General features: G+C 37.4%; 1 protein-coding gene across 1 annotated transcript; it reads right to left on the reverse strand.

The window, feature by feature from the left end:
• Positions 1–10,958: 10,958 nt before the first annotated feature.
• LOC102268873 (olfactory receptor 5AP2) lies at positions 10,959–11,956 on the reverse strand. The gene is given in 2 exon segments (XM_005911575.2): positions 10,959–11,198; positions 11,200–11,956. Coding segments are annotated over 2 exon segments (933 nt in total). The 5' UTR covers positions 11,893–11,956.
• Between the last annotated feature and the right edge of the window lie 8,388 nt (positions 11,957–20,344).

Consider the following 20,344-nt stretch of genomic DNA (forward strand, 5'->3'; position numbering starts at 1 on the left):
TAGATTTTTGAAACTTTCCTTTTTTTTCAGACTTGCTTGAGGAAATAAATTTGAAATATTATTACATTTAATGTTCTCTATATAAATTGTTCTCTTCAGGTCCTGTACATCTGTGACTAGAAATACGAGGTTTGGTAGAAAAACAACCTCAGCAAAGAAGTGTTTGTTTCTCATGGTCAAGGCCTCAAGCTTATTTAAACATTGTCCCTAAAGATGAGTCTCTTTATTTGATGTCTCTGCCTACAGTGCAGGAGACCCTGGGTTGATCCCTGGTTCAGGAAGATCCCCTGGAGATGGAAATGGCAACCCACTCCAGTACTCTTGCCTGGAGAATCCTATGGACGGAGGAGCCTGGTAGGCTACAGTCCATAGGGTCTCAAAGAGTCAGACACGACTTCACTTTCACTTTCACCTTTGAATAGTCATTTTTCATTATTACAAAAGAAAGAATAGCTCAGAAAAGATTTAATTGTATCTTTTTCTTGCCTTCAGAGAGTGGCAATTGCTCCACTCCTTAATCAATAGACAATCTTGTCTCTATGTTTGCAGAGCAAAGCAGATGGACTATCATTCAAGGAGAGTTAATATTTTCTAAGGAGGAAGCCATCTGTATTTCATAAAAGTATAATTCCAATGAATTAACTAGTAGATCAGTGATGCTTTCCTTCTTTGCTTAACCCTTTGCTTAGAGGAAAAAGGAATCCTGGTTGATAATAAAATAATAAGTATTAATTTCTCGAGAAGTTCAGACTTGTCTCAATAGCTTAATGATATTAGCTTCCAAGGTGGCACAGTGATAAAGCATCCACCTGTCAATGCAGGGGGCAGAAGAAATTTGAGTTTGATCCCTGGGTTGGGAAGATCCCCTGGAGGAGGAAATGGCAACCCAAGACAGCATTATTGCCTGGAAAATTCCATGGACAGAGGAGCTTCATGGGCTACAATCCATGGGGTTGCAAAGAGGTGGACACACTAAGCACACACACATCACACATTGAATATTCGCTGTGTGAAAAATACTGTTGAAAATACACATATTAGTTTATTTAATCCTCATCATTACCCTGTAGACAAGTGTCACTATAATATGTAATTTACATATCAGAAAATGAAATCATGTAGTTGTTGAAATTTTGCTGAAGTCATACAAATATGAAGTGAAAGAGCCAGACACACTGGATTTATCATCCATGCTTTCAACCACCACAGCACATCTTCTCAGATACTGTGTCAAAAGATGTAAACCTGTTGGAGCACAAACTCTAAATCAAGATTTATGCTAGCTTTAAGCTAATATCCCTATATCCAATTCAGCACATTGAGTTTTGGGGAATAACTGTCTTGGTTATGCTAATCTTTTAAGTACCACTGTCTCTAACATTTCCATTTCTGGGGAGGTAGCATTTATTGAAGAGTGCCCAATGATCCAGAATGTCCAAACTCTGGCCCTGACTCTTTGATTGCAAAGTTACGCAATCCTGGATTGTTAACTGGGTTGAAATCATCAGTTCCTTTTCAGTAGAGGTGGTCAACATATTTTAAAGAGCTGTGAGAATTAAGTTAGATGAGAAAGCACTTTGAAAATTATAAGATGGCAATGTAAATCCATGCCAGATTTTCACATTTACTCTAATTTATCTCTTTCATCTCCTGCATTGGCAGACAGATTCTTTACTACTCGAGTAACCTGGGAAGCTGTTAATTTAGCTAACAGAACGAATGTAGAAAAATAGACATTAAGTAATCCAGAATCCACAATCATTATTGTATCCATAGTTCATTTTCTATACCAAAATATGGTAAATAGTTGCATTATGCCTATTAATTCTAAATGTATGAAAAGTTTTAAAAGACATTCAGTTTTATTAAAAATCTGGAACAAATTGAGAAAAAACAAGAAGATAAGATTTTGGTAATGTGGTTAGATCATAATCTGAGATAGAGTATATAAAATGAAAATGAAAATATATTCAAATCAGACATTATGCAAATGCTGAACTTGTAGGAGCTGTGTGTGATGTAGGTTGTTAAGGAAGAATTATATATGCATTATATATATATATATATATATATATATACACACACATAAATGTATATATAAAATATATATGTATGTATGTTTATATAGATATATATATATATGGGCTTCCCTGGTGGCTCAGCTGATAAAGAATCCACCTATAATGCAGGAGATCTGGGTTCAATCCCTGGGTTGGGAAGATCCCCTGGAGAAGGGAAAGGCTACCCACTGCAGTATTCTGGCCTGGAGAATTCCATGAATTGTATAGTCCATGGGGTCACAAAGAGTCAGAGATGACTGAGCAACTTTCACTTTCACTATATATATACATACGAACTTTATAATTATATAAAATGTGCACATGTAAAAGATTTTATTTATTTCATTCATTAAGATGCTATAAGTGTTACAAAAGATAATTCAAAGAATCACAATATTATAAATCAGGAATTCACAAATAAACTGATAACAGATACAAAACTGCCTTTCCACTACAGAGCAAATCAGTTGTACGTATGCTGGAAAAAAAAATGCACCTGTCTGTAAACAAGTATCATGTGCGTTTCTCTGGGTTATTTACAATTTACAGAGCTGTAGACTAGTGCAATGACAAGAGAACACAGACATCATTAAGAGAAGTGGGTAGGTGACCCTTTTTAAACATCTGTTACAATTTAGCATTAAACATTGAAATATTCCTGAATACTATCATTATATTGCCTGGATTAATTCAGTAATTGTCCAAGCATGAAAATTTCTCTAGTCAGATTCCATAGCTTGGTTTATAATCTAAAAAATAAAAAATGGATGTACTAACTCCTATTAATATGTTGCCAACTTTAGAACAGTGAATCAATGAGATGCTAAAGATATTTAACTGTAGAAGAAAACTCATTTAACATATAATTTGATGAGACAGGCACTGTCATTCTCATACTAATGATGATGAAACTTAAACTTAGTGATTACTTGGCCTGCCTAAAGAATTGCAACTGCTGAGCAGTAGAGTTAGGATTCAGTTGCTAATTCTGTTACTGATTCAGTAACTAATTCTGAATATTTTCTCTTTCTATTTTACAAGCAACTCTTAGAAGTTCCTTTTTTCCTCAGAGGCAAAATGCTTCTCAATGTATGAGAGATAAAGTACTTTGACTCCTCTAACTAGGCAAGGTTTCAACTGAAATAGAAATACTTTAATTTGTTGTGCAAGTAAAAAAATACTGCAAAGTGGAACAGAAGTGAGTTACTCAGAGTTTGCTATATGCAATGTGATTAACCATGATCATTCACATTGGTGAAAGATGAGAGAGTAAATGAAAGTAAGAGGTTCAGAGGTTAGAATTCACCCACTGGTTTGATGCTGTGTCATTTAATGTGGAAAATGATAGCTTTAAGAAATAGAAGTGGTAAGTTATCATTTCAACTGGAAATACGTACATTTTCTGTGCTTACTGTTCATATGCCTAGGGGTTACCAGGATGCCCAAGTGGATTTAGAATTAATGTTCTAATTACTTTAGCCATTTTCATATTTATTTTTTTCTGACTCTTCAGGTTATTATAAACATCAGTACCCTGTCAAAATTCCAACCTCCACAAACCCTGCAGAGAATGGAGGTGGAGAACAGCACTGTGAAGACACAGTTCTTTCTCTTGGGATTCAGTGACCACCCAGAACTGCAGAGTGCTCTTTTTGCTGTTTTTTGTCCATCTACTCTGTTACCCTGATGGGCAACCTTGGGATGATTTTATTAATCACAGCCAGTCCCCCTTTGCACACCCCTATGTATTTTTTTCTCTGCATCTTGTCTTTCATAGATGCCTGCTGCTCTTCAGTCATTGCCCCAAATTACTTGTGGACTTAATTTCTGATAAGAAGACCATTTCTTACAATGGCTGTGCTGCACAGTTATATTTCTTCTGCTATTTGGTGGACATAGAGTCTTTTCTCTTGACTGTCATGGCTTATGACCAGTACATAGCCATCTGTAACCCCTGCTTTACACCATTATTATGTCCAAGAGGATTTGTTGCCAGCTTGCAATTGGAGCATTTCTGGGAGGCACCATGAGCTCAATCGTCCACACCACAAATATATTTCACCTGTCTTTCTGCTCCAATGAAATTAACCATTTCTTTTGTGACACCTCCCCTCTCTTCTCTCTGTCCTGCACTGACACTTACATCCATGACATTGTACTGGTGGTCTTTGCTAGTTTAGTGGAAGCCCTCTGCCTTCTAACAGTTCTCCTCTCTTATATCCTCATCTTAGCATCCATTCTTAAAACAGGTTCTGCAGAGGGAAGAAGAAAAGGATTCTCCACTTGTGCATCCCATCTGACCGTGGTCTCTATCTACCATGGTACCCTGATCTTCATTTATTTGTGCCCTGGCACTGTCCATTCAATGGCTATTGATAAAGTGACCTCTGTGTTCTACACCTACGTTAAATCCCTTAATTTACAGCCTTAGGAACAAATATGTAAAAAATGAAGGAAAATGATTGCAAAAATGCCTTAAGAAAGGAAAATGATTAGCAGAAAATTTCTTTCTTTTTTTATTTAAATGATATTTAAACTGAGGCTAATTACTTGACAGCTTTTCTACCCTGTTTCTTGACCTTTGTTCTTTAAACCTTCCTAAAGATCCCAGTTCTGAGCTGGCGATTCATTTCTTATATGATATTATACAGATTTCTACCATTCCCTAAATCATCCCTTTGACATCAGTTCTATACATATAACCCACCAGTACAATCTTAAAGATGTTTTTGACATTAGTTTTTACCAGTACAACCTTCTGAATGTTTCCCATTATTTTCAATTGTGCCTAAATTGAGTGTAGGGAGCAGGCCTTAATGATCTTAATCTTCTCTCCAAACTAAGGAAGAGTAGCAATAGGGTCTCTGCTGTTTTGCACAAAAGGTCTTTTTTACATCTCTTTTCTCTGTTCCTGAGAGGCCCTAATGAGGTATCATGAGAAGAGCAACTGCTCTATCCATGTCAATTAAACTTACTTCCCTAAAGGCTCCATTTTTTTTTAAAAACAGTAGGCTTAATAGACATGCTCAGTCAGTCAGTGTTACTGTATCAAATTAGTTTTGTTTATACCCTTTTTATGTACTTGCATCACCCTGTAAATATTCCATCATAACACATAGAAATAAGTAGTAAATAAATAAATAAGAATAAATAAGAAACCTCCCTCCATGTCTAAATATTCCATAAAAGCATGACACTTACTTTCCTGTTCACCATTTTTTCTACTATGCCACTTACAGTGTTTGACCTGAGAATTCAATTCAAAAATACTTATTGAACAACAAATGAATAAGTATAGCCAGAACAATTAATATAAAATTGAATCTTTGTAAAATTAATCAAAAAATTTTTCTTTTCTTTGATTTTATCCTACCATGTTCACTTTAGGTGAAATCTATTTGCATATGTTTTATTTTGCCCTATACAGAAATGAGAGTCAGAGACAGGAATTATTTGTTATAAAACTCTTCATTTTGCCTTAAAACTCTTCATTCTGCCTTAATTATATCAGCAAACATCCCCTGATCCTCCAAAGGACACCAAAGAGGACTCCATCTCCTCACTGGGTTCATAGCATTACACTAGTTAATAATGAAAATAAGTAAACAAATAAACTGAAAGGTCCCATAATATAGTTTAAATCATAAACCATATATGTTAAATCATATATTAACACAAACATAGTTCCCTTTGTAGGGGAGGAACAAAGTATTAGTTATATTAGAATGCTATATATAGTGATTATATGATATATATATTATATAGTGATTGCCTCTTGAGAAACCTGTATGCAGGTCAGGACACAACAGTTAGAACTGGACATGGAACAATGGACTGGTTCCAAATAGGAAAAGGAGTACATCAAGGCTGTATATTGTCACCCTGCTTATTGAACTATGCAGAGTACATCATGAGAAACACTGGGCTGGAAGAAACACAAGCTGGAATCAAGATTTGAGAGAAATATCTTTTAACCTCAGATATGCAGATGACACCACCCTTATGGCAGAAAGTGAAGAGGAACTCAAAAGCCTCTTGATGAAGGTGAAAGAGGAGAAAAAAAGTTGGCTTAAAAGCTCAACATTGAGAAAACGAAGATCATGGCATCTGGTCCCATCACTTCATGGGAAATAGATGGGGAAACAGTGGAAACAGTGTCAGACTTTATTTTGGGGGCTCCAAAATCACTGCAGATGGTGACTGCAGCCATGAAATTAAAAGATAAATAACTCCTTTAAAGAAAAATTATGACCAACCTAGATAGCATATTGATAAAAGCAGAGACATTTTTGCCAGCAAAGGTCCATCTAGTCAAGGCTATGGTTTTTGTGGTCATGTATGGATGTAAAGTTGGATTGTGATTGAAAGCTGAGGCTGAAGAACAATTGCTATCTGAACTGTGGTGTTGGAAAAGACTCTTGAGAGTCCCTTGGACTGCAAGGAGATCCAACCAGTCCATTCTGAAGGAGATCAGCCCTGGGATTTCTTTTGAAGGAATGATGCTAAAGCTGAAGCTCCAGACTTTGGCCACCTCATGCAAAGAGTTGACTCATTGGAAAAGAGTCTGATGCTGGGAGGATTGGGGCAGGAGGAGAAGGGGCAGAACAGAGGATGAGATGGCTGGATGGCATCACTGACTCGATGGACATGAGTCTGAGTGAACTCCGGGAGTTGGTGATGGACAGGGAGGCCTGTTAAATCATGATTCATGGGGTCAAAAATAGTTCCCTTTGGAGGGACGACTGAGTGACTGAACTGACTGAACTGATATAGTGATTATGTTATCTATGAAAGTATCAAATAAACTGGAATAATATTCTAAACAAAATTTTAACAGTGGTTATCACAATTGTGTAGTGCTAAATTATTGTATGCTAGTTAATCCCTGAAATATTTTCCAAAAGCTTAATTAATTGCATATTCTGTTCTGCCTGTATTCAATTAGCAATTAATCCAGTTGTGAAAACAACACAATTTAAAGTTCTCAGAAGCATTCATTTTATCTTAGGTTGTGGCCATGAACGGAACATGGAGGCACTCTTTATAATTTTAGGAGGAGAGAGCAATTGCTTATACAGATTTTTATTTAAGTTAGGTCCTGATCACTTATGTTCAATATGCCTTTGGTGCTGATGATTTTATAATCAAGATATCATTTGAAGGAAACAACATATTAAAAAACTTGGAATTTTCAGCAGATTATTTGAATTAGAATTCTAGTACAAATTGGAATTTTAGACAAATGTATTTTATTGTTTCTTCAATATTTTCTCTCATGATTTCAAATTATTTATAGTTCATAGAATATAGCACATATCAGGAACTCTCAATCACTGTCTAAAGCTCTTCAAACCCAATGAAATTTATTAAGAACATGTGAAAGTATTTATATCTGCAAACATTAGGCTTCTCAGGTGGTGCTGAGCCAGAAATTCCAGACAGTGTAAGACTTTGAAAACTCAATTCCTGTTTTTTTTTTTTTTTCAATTTTTTTCTTCTCAAGTAAGCATCTCACTCCCTTTTCCAATTTCCAGGCATTCAGAGGAATGCCTCCTGGTCTGGTAAGTCATAAAACATTCAAACCCAGGACAATACAATCATGAACTACTGTTTAATCTATCAAGGAGAAAAGCTCCAGGTAGACAATTAGCTCCTAAACATTTATATCTAGCCCCTAAATAATGGCCTGGGGTCTTAAGAAAGTGTCAAGGAACAGTGTCACAATGTTTGGAAAAACTGAGAAAATTGGGGATCCAAGAAAGCCATAAAAATGACAAACTGGATGTTGTGAAGTTTAAACTAATTGGTCAAAAATGATGCATATTAAAGTTGCAAGTCAACCAAAAATGTACAGATCAATACTAATAAATATATAAAGCTGTTGTAATCCCCACCTTTTGGGGGCTCTTCTCCCCCTGTCAGTGTCTATGCTAAGGGCTTTGCATCTCTATCTTTTAAAATAAACTTTGCCTGTGTGAGTGTTTGCTAGTTTGTGGAGTTCATTCCTCGGCTCCAAGAACAGAACCTGGTTTCCTGTTTCAGCACCAGTGATAAGGAATCAGCCTGCCAGTGCAGGAGATGCAAGAGGTGTGAGTTCAATCCCTGGGTTGGGAAGGTTCCCTGGAATGCTGAATGGCACCCCACCCCAGTATTCTTGCCTAGAAAATTCCATGGACAGAAGAGCCTATGGCTCATGGGGTTGCAAAGACTTGGACATTTCTGATCATTATAATAATGAAGCCCATTCATATCATGTAAAATTAGCTTCACTGACCATTTTTAAAATATATATTTAATGAAACAAATCCCTTTTCTATATCTTTTCAAAGTTTTGATTTAATAGTGTTTACAGAGGATATGCAGAGTACATCATGAGAAACACTGGGATGGAAGAGGCACAAGCTGGAATCAAGAGTGCTGACAGAAATATCAATAACCTCAGATATGCAGATGACACCACCCTTATGGCAGAAAGTGAAGAAGAACTAAAGAGTCTCTTGATGAAAGTGAAAGAGAGTGAAAAAGTTGGCTTAAAACTCAACATTCAGAAAACTAAGATCATGTCATCCAGTCCCATCACTTCATGGCAAATAGATGGAAAACCAGTGGAAACAGTGGCTGACTTTATTTGGGGGCTCCAAAATCACTGCAGATGATGACTGCAGCCATGAAGTTAAAAGATACTTGTTCTTTGGAAGAAAAGTTATGACTAACCTAGACAGCATATTAAAAAGCAGAGTACTAACACATATATATGGAATTTAGAAAATCAATAACTGGTGACACTGATAGAACAGTCTTATGGACTGTGGAGAGGGAGAGGGTGGGAAGATTTGGGACAGTGACATTGAAACATGTAGAATATCATGTAAGAAACGAGTTGCCAGTCCAGGTTCAAGATCGATGCTTGGGGCTGGTGCACTGGGACGACCCAGGGATGGTGTGGAGGGAGGAGGAGGAGGGTTCAGGATGGGGAACACATGTACGGATTCATTTTGATATTTGGCAAAACTAATACAATTATGTAAAGTTTAAAAATAAAATAAAATTAAAAAAATAAAAATAAAAAGCAGAGAAATTACTTTGCCAACAAAGCTATGGTTTTTCCAGTAGTCAGGTATGGATGTGAGAGTTGGACAGTAAAGAAAACTGAGCTCCGAAGATTCGATGCTTTTGAACTGTAGTGTTGGAGAAGACTCTTGAGAGTCCCTTGGACTGCAAGGAGACCCAACCAGTCAATCCTAAAGGAAATCAGTCCTGAATATTCTTTGAAAGGACTGATGCTAAAGCTGAAACTTCAATACTTTGGACACCTGACGTGAAGAACTGACTCATTGGAAAAGACCCTGATGCTGGGAAAGATTAAAGGCAGGAGGAGATGGGGACAACAGAGGATGAGATGGTTGGATGGCATCACCTACGTGATGGTCATGAGTTTGGGCAAGCTCGGGGAGTTGGTGATGGACAGGGAGGCCTGGCGTGCTGCAGTCCATGGGGTCGCAAAGAGTCGGACAGGACTGAGCGACTGAACTGAAGTGAAATTTCAATACAGGGGTATAACTACAGATACAAATGACATTATTATAGAATTTAGTGAGGTTTAGAATATGAGTTACCATCATAATTGAAATGGATGGCAGGGGAAAAAATGTCATGTAGGACTTAATATTTGAGGGAGGCTTCTTTCTTTTTTTTTTTTTTTTTCTTTTCTTTCTTTTCTTTTTTTTTTTTTTTTTGAAAAAGCCTTTTCAGTGTGAGTACAATTTGGACAGTTAAGCTTCAATCTGCATGTGGTTGCTATTGTTTAGTCACAAGTCTTCTCTGACTCTTCTGTGGCCTCATAGGCTGTAGCCATGCTCTTCTGTCCATGCAATTTCACAGGTAAGAATACTGGAATAGGTTGCCACTTCCCCCTCCAAGGGATCTTTCTGACTGGAGATCAAACCTGTGTCTCCTGCCATTTGGCAAGTGGGTTCTTTATCACTGAGCCTCAGAGAAGCCTCTACCATCTACACATACTGCCATGGAAATCAAATTAATTAACAAAGAATCTCAGTGAATTTCATTTATAAAATTTCACAAAAGAGTGCTGCAATATATATCAAAAGCTTAACCAATATTGAGTAAAACAGTAATAACAAAATGAGAAACAAATAAAAAAAAGAGAGAAACAAATAGTAAGAATATGAAATATAGAATATTACACAAAGGGTAAATATACTCCTGAGAAAAAAATATAAAAGTTCAAATTTATTTCATTTAGCCTATTTCCTATTGGTAGATATTTAGATTATTTTCCCTGATGCTGGGAAAGATTGTAGAGGGGAGGAGAAGGGGATGACAGAGAATGAGATGGTTGGATGGTGTCACTGATTCGGTGACATGAGTTTGAGTAAGCTCTGGGAGTTGGTGATGGACAGGGAAGCCTGGTGTGCTGCTGTCCATGGGGTTGCAAAGAGTAGTACACAACTAAACAAATGAACTGAACTGAACTGATTATAAGCTCTGATGCAATGAATACTTTGAAAGTGGTAAACTTTTGCAGGTTCAGTTGCTAGACTTACTGGTTTAAATGATACTTGCATATTTAATTTTCAAATTCCAGGTGAATTATATATTTCATTCAAATAATAGCAAATTATCTTCCATAAAGAAGACTAATTTAAACTTCCACCAACAATGAATGAAAAAAAAAAAAAAATCAACCTTAAAATGATAAAGAGTTAGACATATGTAACAGGGCCTGGCTCTAATATTAGCCTCTGGCCCAATTTTGTGGTTGAGGCTTCATTGCCTGTAGAATTAGGGAACACCCATATTAAACTGACTTTTCCATTAGTTAAAACTAAAGGTCAAGAAACAAGGTAGAAAAGTTATCAGCCTCAGTTTCATCCTTTCTTAAGAAAGAAATTTCCTGCTAATCATTTTCCTAAAAGCATTTTTCACATCTTTGTTCCTCAGACTGTAAATCAGGGGGTTCAGCATAGGTATAATCAATGTATAGAACACAGAGGTCACTTTATCAATATCCAGTGAATGGCCAGCACTGGGATGCAAATAAATGAAGATCAGGGTACCATTGTAGATAGAGACCACAATCAGATGGGATGCACAAGTGGAGAATCCTTTTCTTCTTCCTTTCAGCAGAATCTGTTTTAAGAATGGCTGCTATGATGAGGATATAAGAAAGGAGAACTGTTAGAAGGCAGAGGGCTTCCACTAAACTAGCAAAGACCACCAGTACAATGTCATGGATGTAGGCGTCAGTGCAGGACAGAGAGAAGAGAGGGGAGATGTCACAAAAGAAATGGTTAATTTCATTGGAGCAGAAAGACAGGTGAAAGGTATTAGTGGTGTGAATCACTGAGCTCATGGTGCCCCCTAAAAACGCTCCAATTGCAAGCTGGCAGCAAATCCTCTTGGACATAATAACGGTGTAAAGCAGGGGGTTGCAGATGGCTATATACCGGTCATAAGCCATGACAGTCAAGAGAAAAGACTCTGTGTCCACCAAAAAGCAGAAGAAATATAACTGTGCAGCACAACCATTGTAAGAAATGGTCTTCTCATCAGAAACTAAGTCCACAAGTAACTTGGGGGCAATGACTGAAGAGTAGCAGGCGTCTACGAAAGATAAGATGCAGAGAAAAAAGTACATAGGGGTGTGCAAAGGGGGACTGGCTGTGATTAATAAAATCATCCCAAGGTTGCCCATCAGGGTAACCGAGTAGATGGACAAAAACACAGCAAAAAGAACACTCTGCAGTTCTGGGTGGTCACTGAATCCCAAGAGAAAGAACTGTGTCTTCACAGTGCTGTTCTCCACCTGCATTCTCTGCAGGGTTCCTGGAGGTTGGAATTTCAGCAGGGTACCAATGGGGATGTTGATAATAACCTGAAGATTATCTACAAAGAAAAATAATTAAAGTAGTTAGAATAGTAATTCTAAATCCACTTGGGCACCCTCATAACACTTGGGCATAAATAAAATTTAGTATAAGCATAGCTTTTCAACTGAAATACTTTTTTAAAAATTAGTTAATTGCTTTTTTTTTTTTTAATGTTTGGCAGAGACATGTAGCTTGCAGGACCTTAGTTCCCTATGAGCAATGGAACCCATCTACTTTATACTGAAAGAACAAAGTCTTAACCACTGGATGGCCAGGGAATTCCCTGAGATAGTTTATTTAATTGAATTGATTGTTTATACTTCTATTTCTTAAAGATATATATATATATATATATATATATATATCAGTTTTTTTTTCGCTCCAGTTAAAATATATATATATTATATATATATATATAATTTATTAAATGAGATATAAAATTTATTAAATGAGACACCATCAAACCAGCCGGTGAACTCTGAATTTCTTAATTTCATCAACTCTCTCATCTGTCACCAACATCAAGTGATTGAGGTTAGTTACATTGATACATAGCAAACTGAGTAACTAGCCTCTCTTTTCCTTTGTGGTATTTTTATTTACACAACAAATAGATACATTTCTATTTCAGTTGAAGCCTTATACATGTAGAGGAGTAGAAGTTCTTTATTTCTCACCTTGAGCTGAGAATTTGCCTCTGAGGACTAAAGAAACTAGTTAAAGTTTCTTGAAATCCACTGATGAAATAGAAGGAGGTAAGATTCAGAATTAGTTATGTAAGTAACTAAATCCTAACTCTGCCACTTAGCAGTTATAAAGTCTTTGACAGGCCAAGCAATCACAGAATTTTAGCTTCATCACCTATAAAATGAAAAGGACAGTGCCTTCCTCATCAAATCATATTACATTTCCTTCTAGTCCCAATATCTTCACCATCTTGTTCATTCACTGTTCTTTTTTTTTTAATTTAAATGTATTTATTTTTGAAGGCTAATTACTTTACAATATTGTATTGGTTCTGCCACACATCAACATGAATCCACCACAGGCGTACACGTGTTCCCCATCCTGAACCCCTCCCAGCTCCCTCCCCGTACCATCCCTCTGGGTCATCCCAGTGCACCAGCCCCAAGCATCCTGTATCCTGCATCGAACCTGGACTGGCAATCCATTTCTTATATGATATTATACATGTTTCAATGCCATTCCCCCAAATCATCCCACCCTCTCCTTCTCCCACAGAGTCCAAAAGACTGTTCAATACATCTGTGTCTCTTTTGCTGTCTCGCATACAAGATTATCGTTACCATCTTTCTAAATTCCATATATTAGTATACTGTATTGGTGTTTTTCTTTCTGGTTTACTTTGTACAATGGCTCCAGTTTCATCCACCTCATTAGAACTGATTCAAATGTATTCTTTTTAATGGCTGAGTAATACTCCATTGTGTATGCGTACCACAGATTTCTTTTCCATTCATCTGCTGATGGACATCTAGGTTGCTTTCATGTCCTGGCTATTATAAACAGTGCTGTGATGAACATTAGGGTACATGTGTCTCTTTCCATTCTGGTTTCCTTGGTGTGTATGCTCAGCAGTGGGATTGCTGGGTCATAAGGCAGTTCTATTTCCAGTTTTTTAAGGAATATCTACACTGTTCTCTGTAGTGGCTGTACTAGTTTGCATTCCCACCAACAGTGTAAGAGGGTTCCCTTTTCTCCACACCCTCTCCAGCATTTATTGCTTGTAGACTTTTGGATTGCAGCCATTCTGACTGGTGTGAAATGGTACCTCATAGTGGTTTTGATTTGCATTTCTCTGATAATGAGTGATGTTGAGCATCTTTTCATGTGTTTGTTAGTCATCTGTATGTCTTCTTTGGAGAAATGTCTGTTTAGTTTTTTGGCCCATTTTTTGATTGGGTCGTTTATTTTTCTGGAATTGAGCTGCAGAAATTGCTTGTATATTTTTGAGAATAGTTGCTTGTCAGTTACTTCATTTTCTATTATTTTCTCCCATTCTGAAGGCTGTCTTTTCACCTTGCTTATAGTTTCCTTTGTTGTGCAGAAGCTTCTAAAGTTGATAACATAGTAATTCTGCGGAATTCCATATATCTACTTTATGTTATCTGAAATCCAAGCTATGAAATACAACTAGAGAAATCCAAATGCTTGCATATTTATTAAATTCATCTAGGCAATACAATAATAATATTCAGGAATCTTGGATGGCCCCTTTGATTAAAATGATAAAAGATGTTATAAATGCTCACCTACCCACCTCTCTCTGTTATCTCTGCACTTCCTTGTCATTGCTTTAGTCCACAGCTCTGTAAATTGTAGATAACGCATAGCAGTGCAAGTGACACTTGTCTATAGACAGGCACATTTTGCCCAGGATAGAGATGATTGATTTCTCTCCCACTGATGGTAAAAATCCAGCTTTACATCTATTTGTCAGTTTATTTGTGAATTCCTGATTTACAATATTGTGGTTCTTTGAATTATGTTGTGCACATTTCATAACATGTTACATATTGAATAAAGTAAGTACAATCTCTGATGCCTGTACATGCTATATGCATTGTTATTGTTCTTCAGTCGTTAAATAGTGTTTGATTCTTTTTTTTTTTTTAAATTTAATTTTATTTTTAAACTTTACATAATTGTATTAGTTTTGCCAAATATCAAAATGAATTTGATGTGTTCCCCATCCCTCCTCCTCCCCTCCCTCCTCCCTCCTGCATTGTTACCATCCCTCTGTTCCCAGTGTCGTTAAATAAGTTTCATACATGATATTTTACATGTTTGATTCTTTAGGACTCCAGGGACTGCAGCATGCCAGGCCTCCCTGTACCTCACTGTTCCTGCCTATAAAAGTTAGAGATAAGTTAAATATGTGTGCATATATGTTATATACACATATATATTTTTCTTTAACAATTTACATTATTCATGGCTCTTACAAACTCAGTATTTAAATAACTTCAGATTTGAAAACATTTTCATTGTCATCTCATATTCTCTGTCTCAGAACATAATCTAAGCACATTACTAAAATCTTAACCTCCCATCCTATCCTCAATTTGTTCCAAGATCTTAACAAAACTAAATGTCTTATTAAAACTGTGTATACATTTAGAGTTAATAAGCACAACTATCTGTGAAGCTATTTTTGGGGCACAGAAAATGAACTACAGCCACACAATAGTAATTGTAGATTTGCTCAACACCTATTTTTCTGCATCTGTTCTGTTTCTAGGTAGATTAGGCAAATTCTGGGTAAATGTGTGTATCTGACATTAATACATTTGCATCTTATAATTTTCAAAGTAACCTTTCTCATCTAATTTAATTCTCACAGTTCTTTAAACAGTGCTAATCATCTCTCCGTTTTATTGAGGAGGAATTGATGATTTCAGCCCAATGAATAGTCCAGGACTGCATAGCTTTGCAATCCAAGAACAGGTCCAGAGTTTGGACATTCTGTACACTGGACATTCTTCAATAAACACTACCTTCCCAGAAATGGAAATGTTAGAAATGGTGGAGCTTAGAAGATTACTGTAAATAATATAGTTATTTCCCCAAAACTCAATGTGCTCACCTGCCAGGGAAGTCCTTGGTCACTTTTTTTTTTCCTTTCATTTTAATTTCTTTAAGCTTTTTTATTTTGTATTGAGGTATATCTGATTAACAAACAATGTTGTGGTAGTTTTAGGTGAACAGAGAAGGACTCAGCCATACACATGCACGTGTCCGTTCCCCCTCAAACTTTCATCCATCCAGGCAGCCACGTAACATTGCACAGAGCTCCCTGTGCTATACAGTAGGTCCTTGCTGATTGTCCATTTTTACTACAGCGGTGTGTGCATGCTCACCCCCAGGTCCCATTCTCCTCCCCCTACTCTTTTCCACTGGTAACCATAAGGTCATTCTCTGAGTCTGTAAGTCTCTTTCTGTTTTTATAAGTTCATTGTATCAACTCTTCTTAGGTTCTGCATATAAAGGATGTCATATGATATTTCTCCTCTCTGTCTGAATTACTTCACTCAGTATGACACTCTCTAGGTCCATCCATGCTGCTGCAAATGGCACTATTCCATTATTTTTAATGGCTGAGTAATATCATTATTTTTTAAAACATTTTTTCCTTCTCCCTTAAAGTCAGCCCTCTTATCTGCCTGAATCCTTTTACTTGTGTATTGACAGTTGTTGGGATCAATGCATTACCATAAGATAGGACAAATAATATAAAAATCAGTTCAGCTGTAATTGATATATAGCTCCATCCATTCTTAAAAATAAATAATATATAATGAGCACAGTGTTTAATTCTGATTCCTAGTCAGAGTCCAGTAATGGTGAGGTTTGTTTTAAGGTTTGCTCTTGTTGTTGTTTAGTTGCAAAGTCTTGTCCTGCTCTTTTGTGACCCCGTGGACTGTAGCCCACCAGGCTTCTCTGTCCTTGCAGTTTCCCAGGCAAGAATCCTGGAGTGGGTTGCCATTTCCTTCTCCAGGGGATCTTCCTGATGCAGAGATCACACCCATGTCTCCTGCATGGGCAGGCAGATTCTTTAACACTATCATGTGTCAAACATTAGGGTTTTGTTTCTGCTGTTGTTTTTGTTAGATATATTTTCAGAATTTAAAACCTGTATTACCCTAAGTATGTTTATCCTCCAAACATCAGTTTATATGTGTAAAATAAGTGAGCTTCCCTAGTGCCTCAGAGAGAAAAGTCTGCCTGCAATACAGCAGACCTGGGTTTGATCTCTAGGTTGGGAAGATCCCCTGGAGAAGGAAATAAGAACCCACTCCAGTATTCTTGCCTGGCAAAACCCATCAATGAGGAGCCTGGCAGGTTATAGTCCATGGGGTCTCAAAGAGTTGGACATGACTGAGCTGTTAGTAAAAAAAAAAAAAAAAAAAAAAAAGTAAGATAAAGCACTTAAAACCCCATCAAGTTCTAATAGCCTAAGATTAAGGTAAGAACACTTACCAAATTATTATCTTTTTCCTTCACCTTCTTACTACACTGTTGTCAGTATCAGTTCATTTTTCACGGGAAAAATCAATTTTAGGACTTAAAGATTTAAAAAGAAAAACTGATCCATTGTCTAATTTTTGCAACCTGATTTGGGCGGGTCTTCTGTGTTCATAGAAGAAATCTGTGCCTTCCTTAGGAAGGCTGCAGTTTCTTAGGGTAATGCAAGATCTTTTATATATTGGTTTTGAAGCTTTTGAGATTAGCTTTCTAATCTCAGATCTCAGGATCACACACTCTGATACCCAAATCCCAAAGGGAAAACTTACCTGAGCAATTAGAGTTCTACTGAGGAGTTGAGTACACACAAAGGAAATGATGTAATGTGTTTTTCTATATCTTAAGAACATCTCAAGCAAAAAATATATTATGACTTTCAAAATGGTAGATTGTTATACATAAAATTGGAGGATGATAGTTGCTATCTGATTTGACCTGTTCAAAGCAATTTATCAATTAATAGAAGTTCTATGTGACAGGACAGTGGTGAACTGAAATGAAGCCAAATATACCCATACACGAATTGAGAATTAGAAGGTCTTTAAGTAAACATTGTCAACTAAAAAATAATATAGTCACAACCTAAAAGTAGAGATTTTACTTGATGGGAATGTTAAGGACTCTGAGAGGCCAGGAGGCAGCATCTCAGTAGTCATGAGAAAACCACTCAAGGAGGCAGGAGGGGAGTCAGGCTACACCCAAGTTTGCAACAAAGGGGACAGGGAATCGGAACATCAGAGATTATTGTGAGGTAGAGAAAATCAGATATCAAGTTAAGGAGTTTATTTTTCTTCTACATATGGAAAGATGCAAGCCTCTGGGCTCACTGAATTCATTCCTTTCATATGCACTTCAGCTCAGTTCAGTTCAGTCACTCAGTCCTGTCCAGACCCCATGGCCTGCAGCATGCCAGGCTTCCCTGTCCATCACCAACTCCCAGAGCTTGCTATCTGGGCCAAATTCTGTCTCCTGATTGTTTGCATCCTTAATTCCTCGCTCACCTTAAGGCGTGGCCGATGTGGCAGATGGCTGCTGCTTGCATTCCCTGAGCTCTCAGCAAACACCTGTGTGGGTGGCAGCATCTGCTGGCTCTCAGTTTTGGGAGCCCTCATTCACATTTGGAGACCAGAAATCATGGATGGCTGTGACATTTCTTGTTTATGGATATGACAGCAGACATTTAATTTCACCACATGAGAAAGTCAATGATGAATGAAATTGACTCCAATATGTGTTATCTGTGCATCACAGTTCAAGTGGAATTTTGGCCATCCAAGGTCAGAATTGACCTGATAATCCTAACTCAATACAAACATTTACTCTATGTATGTGTGCCAGCTGGTGTTCTGGATACAAAACAGAGAAAGGGAGGATAAATGGAACTCCATATGAAGAATTTGGCAAACAGAGAATACTGAATGAGAGACAAAACAGGAAAAAAAAATAAGAAATTGATTGGAGATTGAAAATTTCATTGTGTGATCGAAGGATTGAAATGAGATTTAGAGCAATGTTGCCTGTGTGTGTGTGTGTGTGTGTGTATGGGCTTCCTTGGTGGCTCAGTGATAAAGAGTCTGCTTGCCAATACAGGAGCCACAGGAGACAAGGGTTCTGTCTTTGGGTTGGGAAGATCCTCTGGAGGAGGAAATGGCAACCCACTCCAGGATCCTTGCTTGGATAATCCAATGGACAGGGAGCCTTGTGGGTTACAGTCCATGGGATCACGAAGAATCGGACACAACTGAGTGAGCACACAACACAGTAAAATGAAGCACAATAAAATTATAAATGAATGAGAAATTCACACGAATTCCTACAATTTGCAGGTAAGAGAGTGGCCAGATTATTTATGTGAAGCCACGTAAAGAAATACAGAAGAACCTTTCTGTGTTTGCTTTACAGACAAGTCGGAGGAGCAGTCAGTGTGCCCCCATTACTCCAGATGGGGCAGAGGGGAGCCTCGCACAGTGGATGGTGCACTGTCTATAAAGCCAGCCCTCAGCTCACCCATGGCAGTGGAAACTACACCACAGAGAGGGTTCTGTCTATGCAGATCAGTGGTGACATAGGCCTTGGCAGATGCAGGCTTCCAATGGGGAAGAAGGAAATGACAGCCTGAGGGTGATGAGAACCAAATGCTTTGTCTTAAACAGCAGAAAATGGTGTTGGGAATGCAAGTGTGTGCTAAATTAATTGTTTTTTCCTGCATTGGCAGGCAGATTCTTTACCTTCTTAGTCACCAGTGTATATAAATATGGGCTTAGCAGGAGACACTGGTTTAATCCCTGGGTCAGAAAGATCCCCTGAAGAAGGAAATGGCAGCCCACTCCAGTATACTTGCCTGGGAAATCCCATGGACAAAGAAGCATGGCTATGGTCCATGGGGTAACAAAAGAGTCACATGTGACTTAGTGATTAAATAACAACAAACATATGCAAAAAAAGTGATATGAATCACTTTGCTGTACACCTGTAACTAATACAACTTTGTCAATCAACTATATTTTAATAAAAAAATAGATTTCCAAGAACCTGAAATTGTGTTTCATTTTTACAGCTGGATTAATTGCTAATTGGATACCAGGAGAACAGAACTTTAAAATTTTGTTTAGAATATTATTCCAATTTATTTCATAGTTATGTAGAGAGAAGGCATAAATCATTACACATGGCATGCTAACATAACTACTGCTTCTTTCTCCCCAGCCCACCCCACAAGGGGAATATATTTTTATTAATAGCTCTTCTTTTACAACTTAAATTATATCAACAGGGCATTCAGTTTCTTTTTTTTTTTTTTTCAATTTTAACTAGTGTAATGCTATGAACCCCTGGGGAGATGAAATTGTCCACTGGAAAAAAAATGCACAAACTAAAAGTTGAGAGTTATATTTTATTTGGCAGACATTCTGAGGACTTCAAGCCTGGGACACAGCATCTCAGATAGTGCTAAGAAACTGTTCTGCAGAGGTAAGTTCTGAAGAGGCAAGGGGGAGCCAGGAGAGACAGAAGATTTTGCAACAAAAGATCAGATAATCAGAACACCAAAAGATTATTGTTGATAAAAGAAAACCAGATAAACTAAAGAATTTAGCACTTTTTCTGTGTATGAGAAGATGCAACAGTTTGGGCTCTCTGACACTGTTCCTTTGATATGCACCTTAGCTATCTTGAGAGTCCCTTGGACAACAAGGAGATCCAACCAGTCCATCCTAAAGGAAATCAAGCCTGAATATCCATTGGAAGGACTGATGCTGAAGCTGAAGCTCCAATACTTTGGCCACCTGATGGAAAGAACTGACTCACTGGAAAAGACCCTGATGCTGGGAAAGATTCAAGGCAGGAGGA

Source organism: Bos mutus, chromosome 24, assembly GCF_027580195.1.
Source record: "Bos mutus isolate GX-2022 chromosome 24, NWIPB_WYAK_1.1, whole genome shotgun sequence".
Classification (NCBI taxonomy): domain Eukaryota; kingdom Metazoa; phylum Chordata; class Mammalia; order Artiodactyla; family Bovidae; genus Bos; species Bos mutus.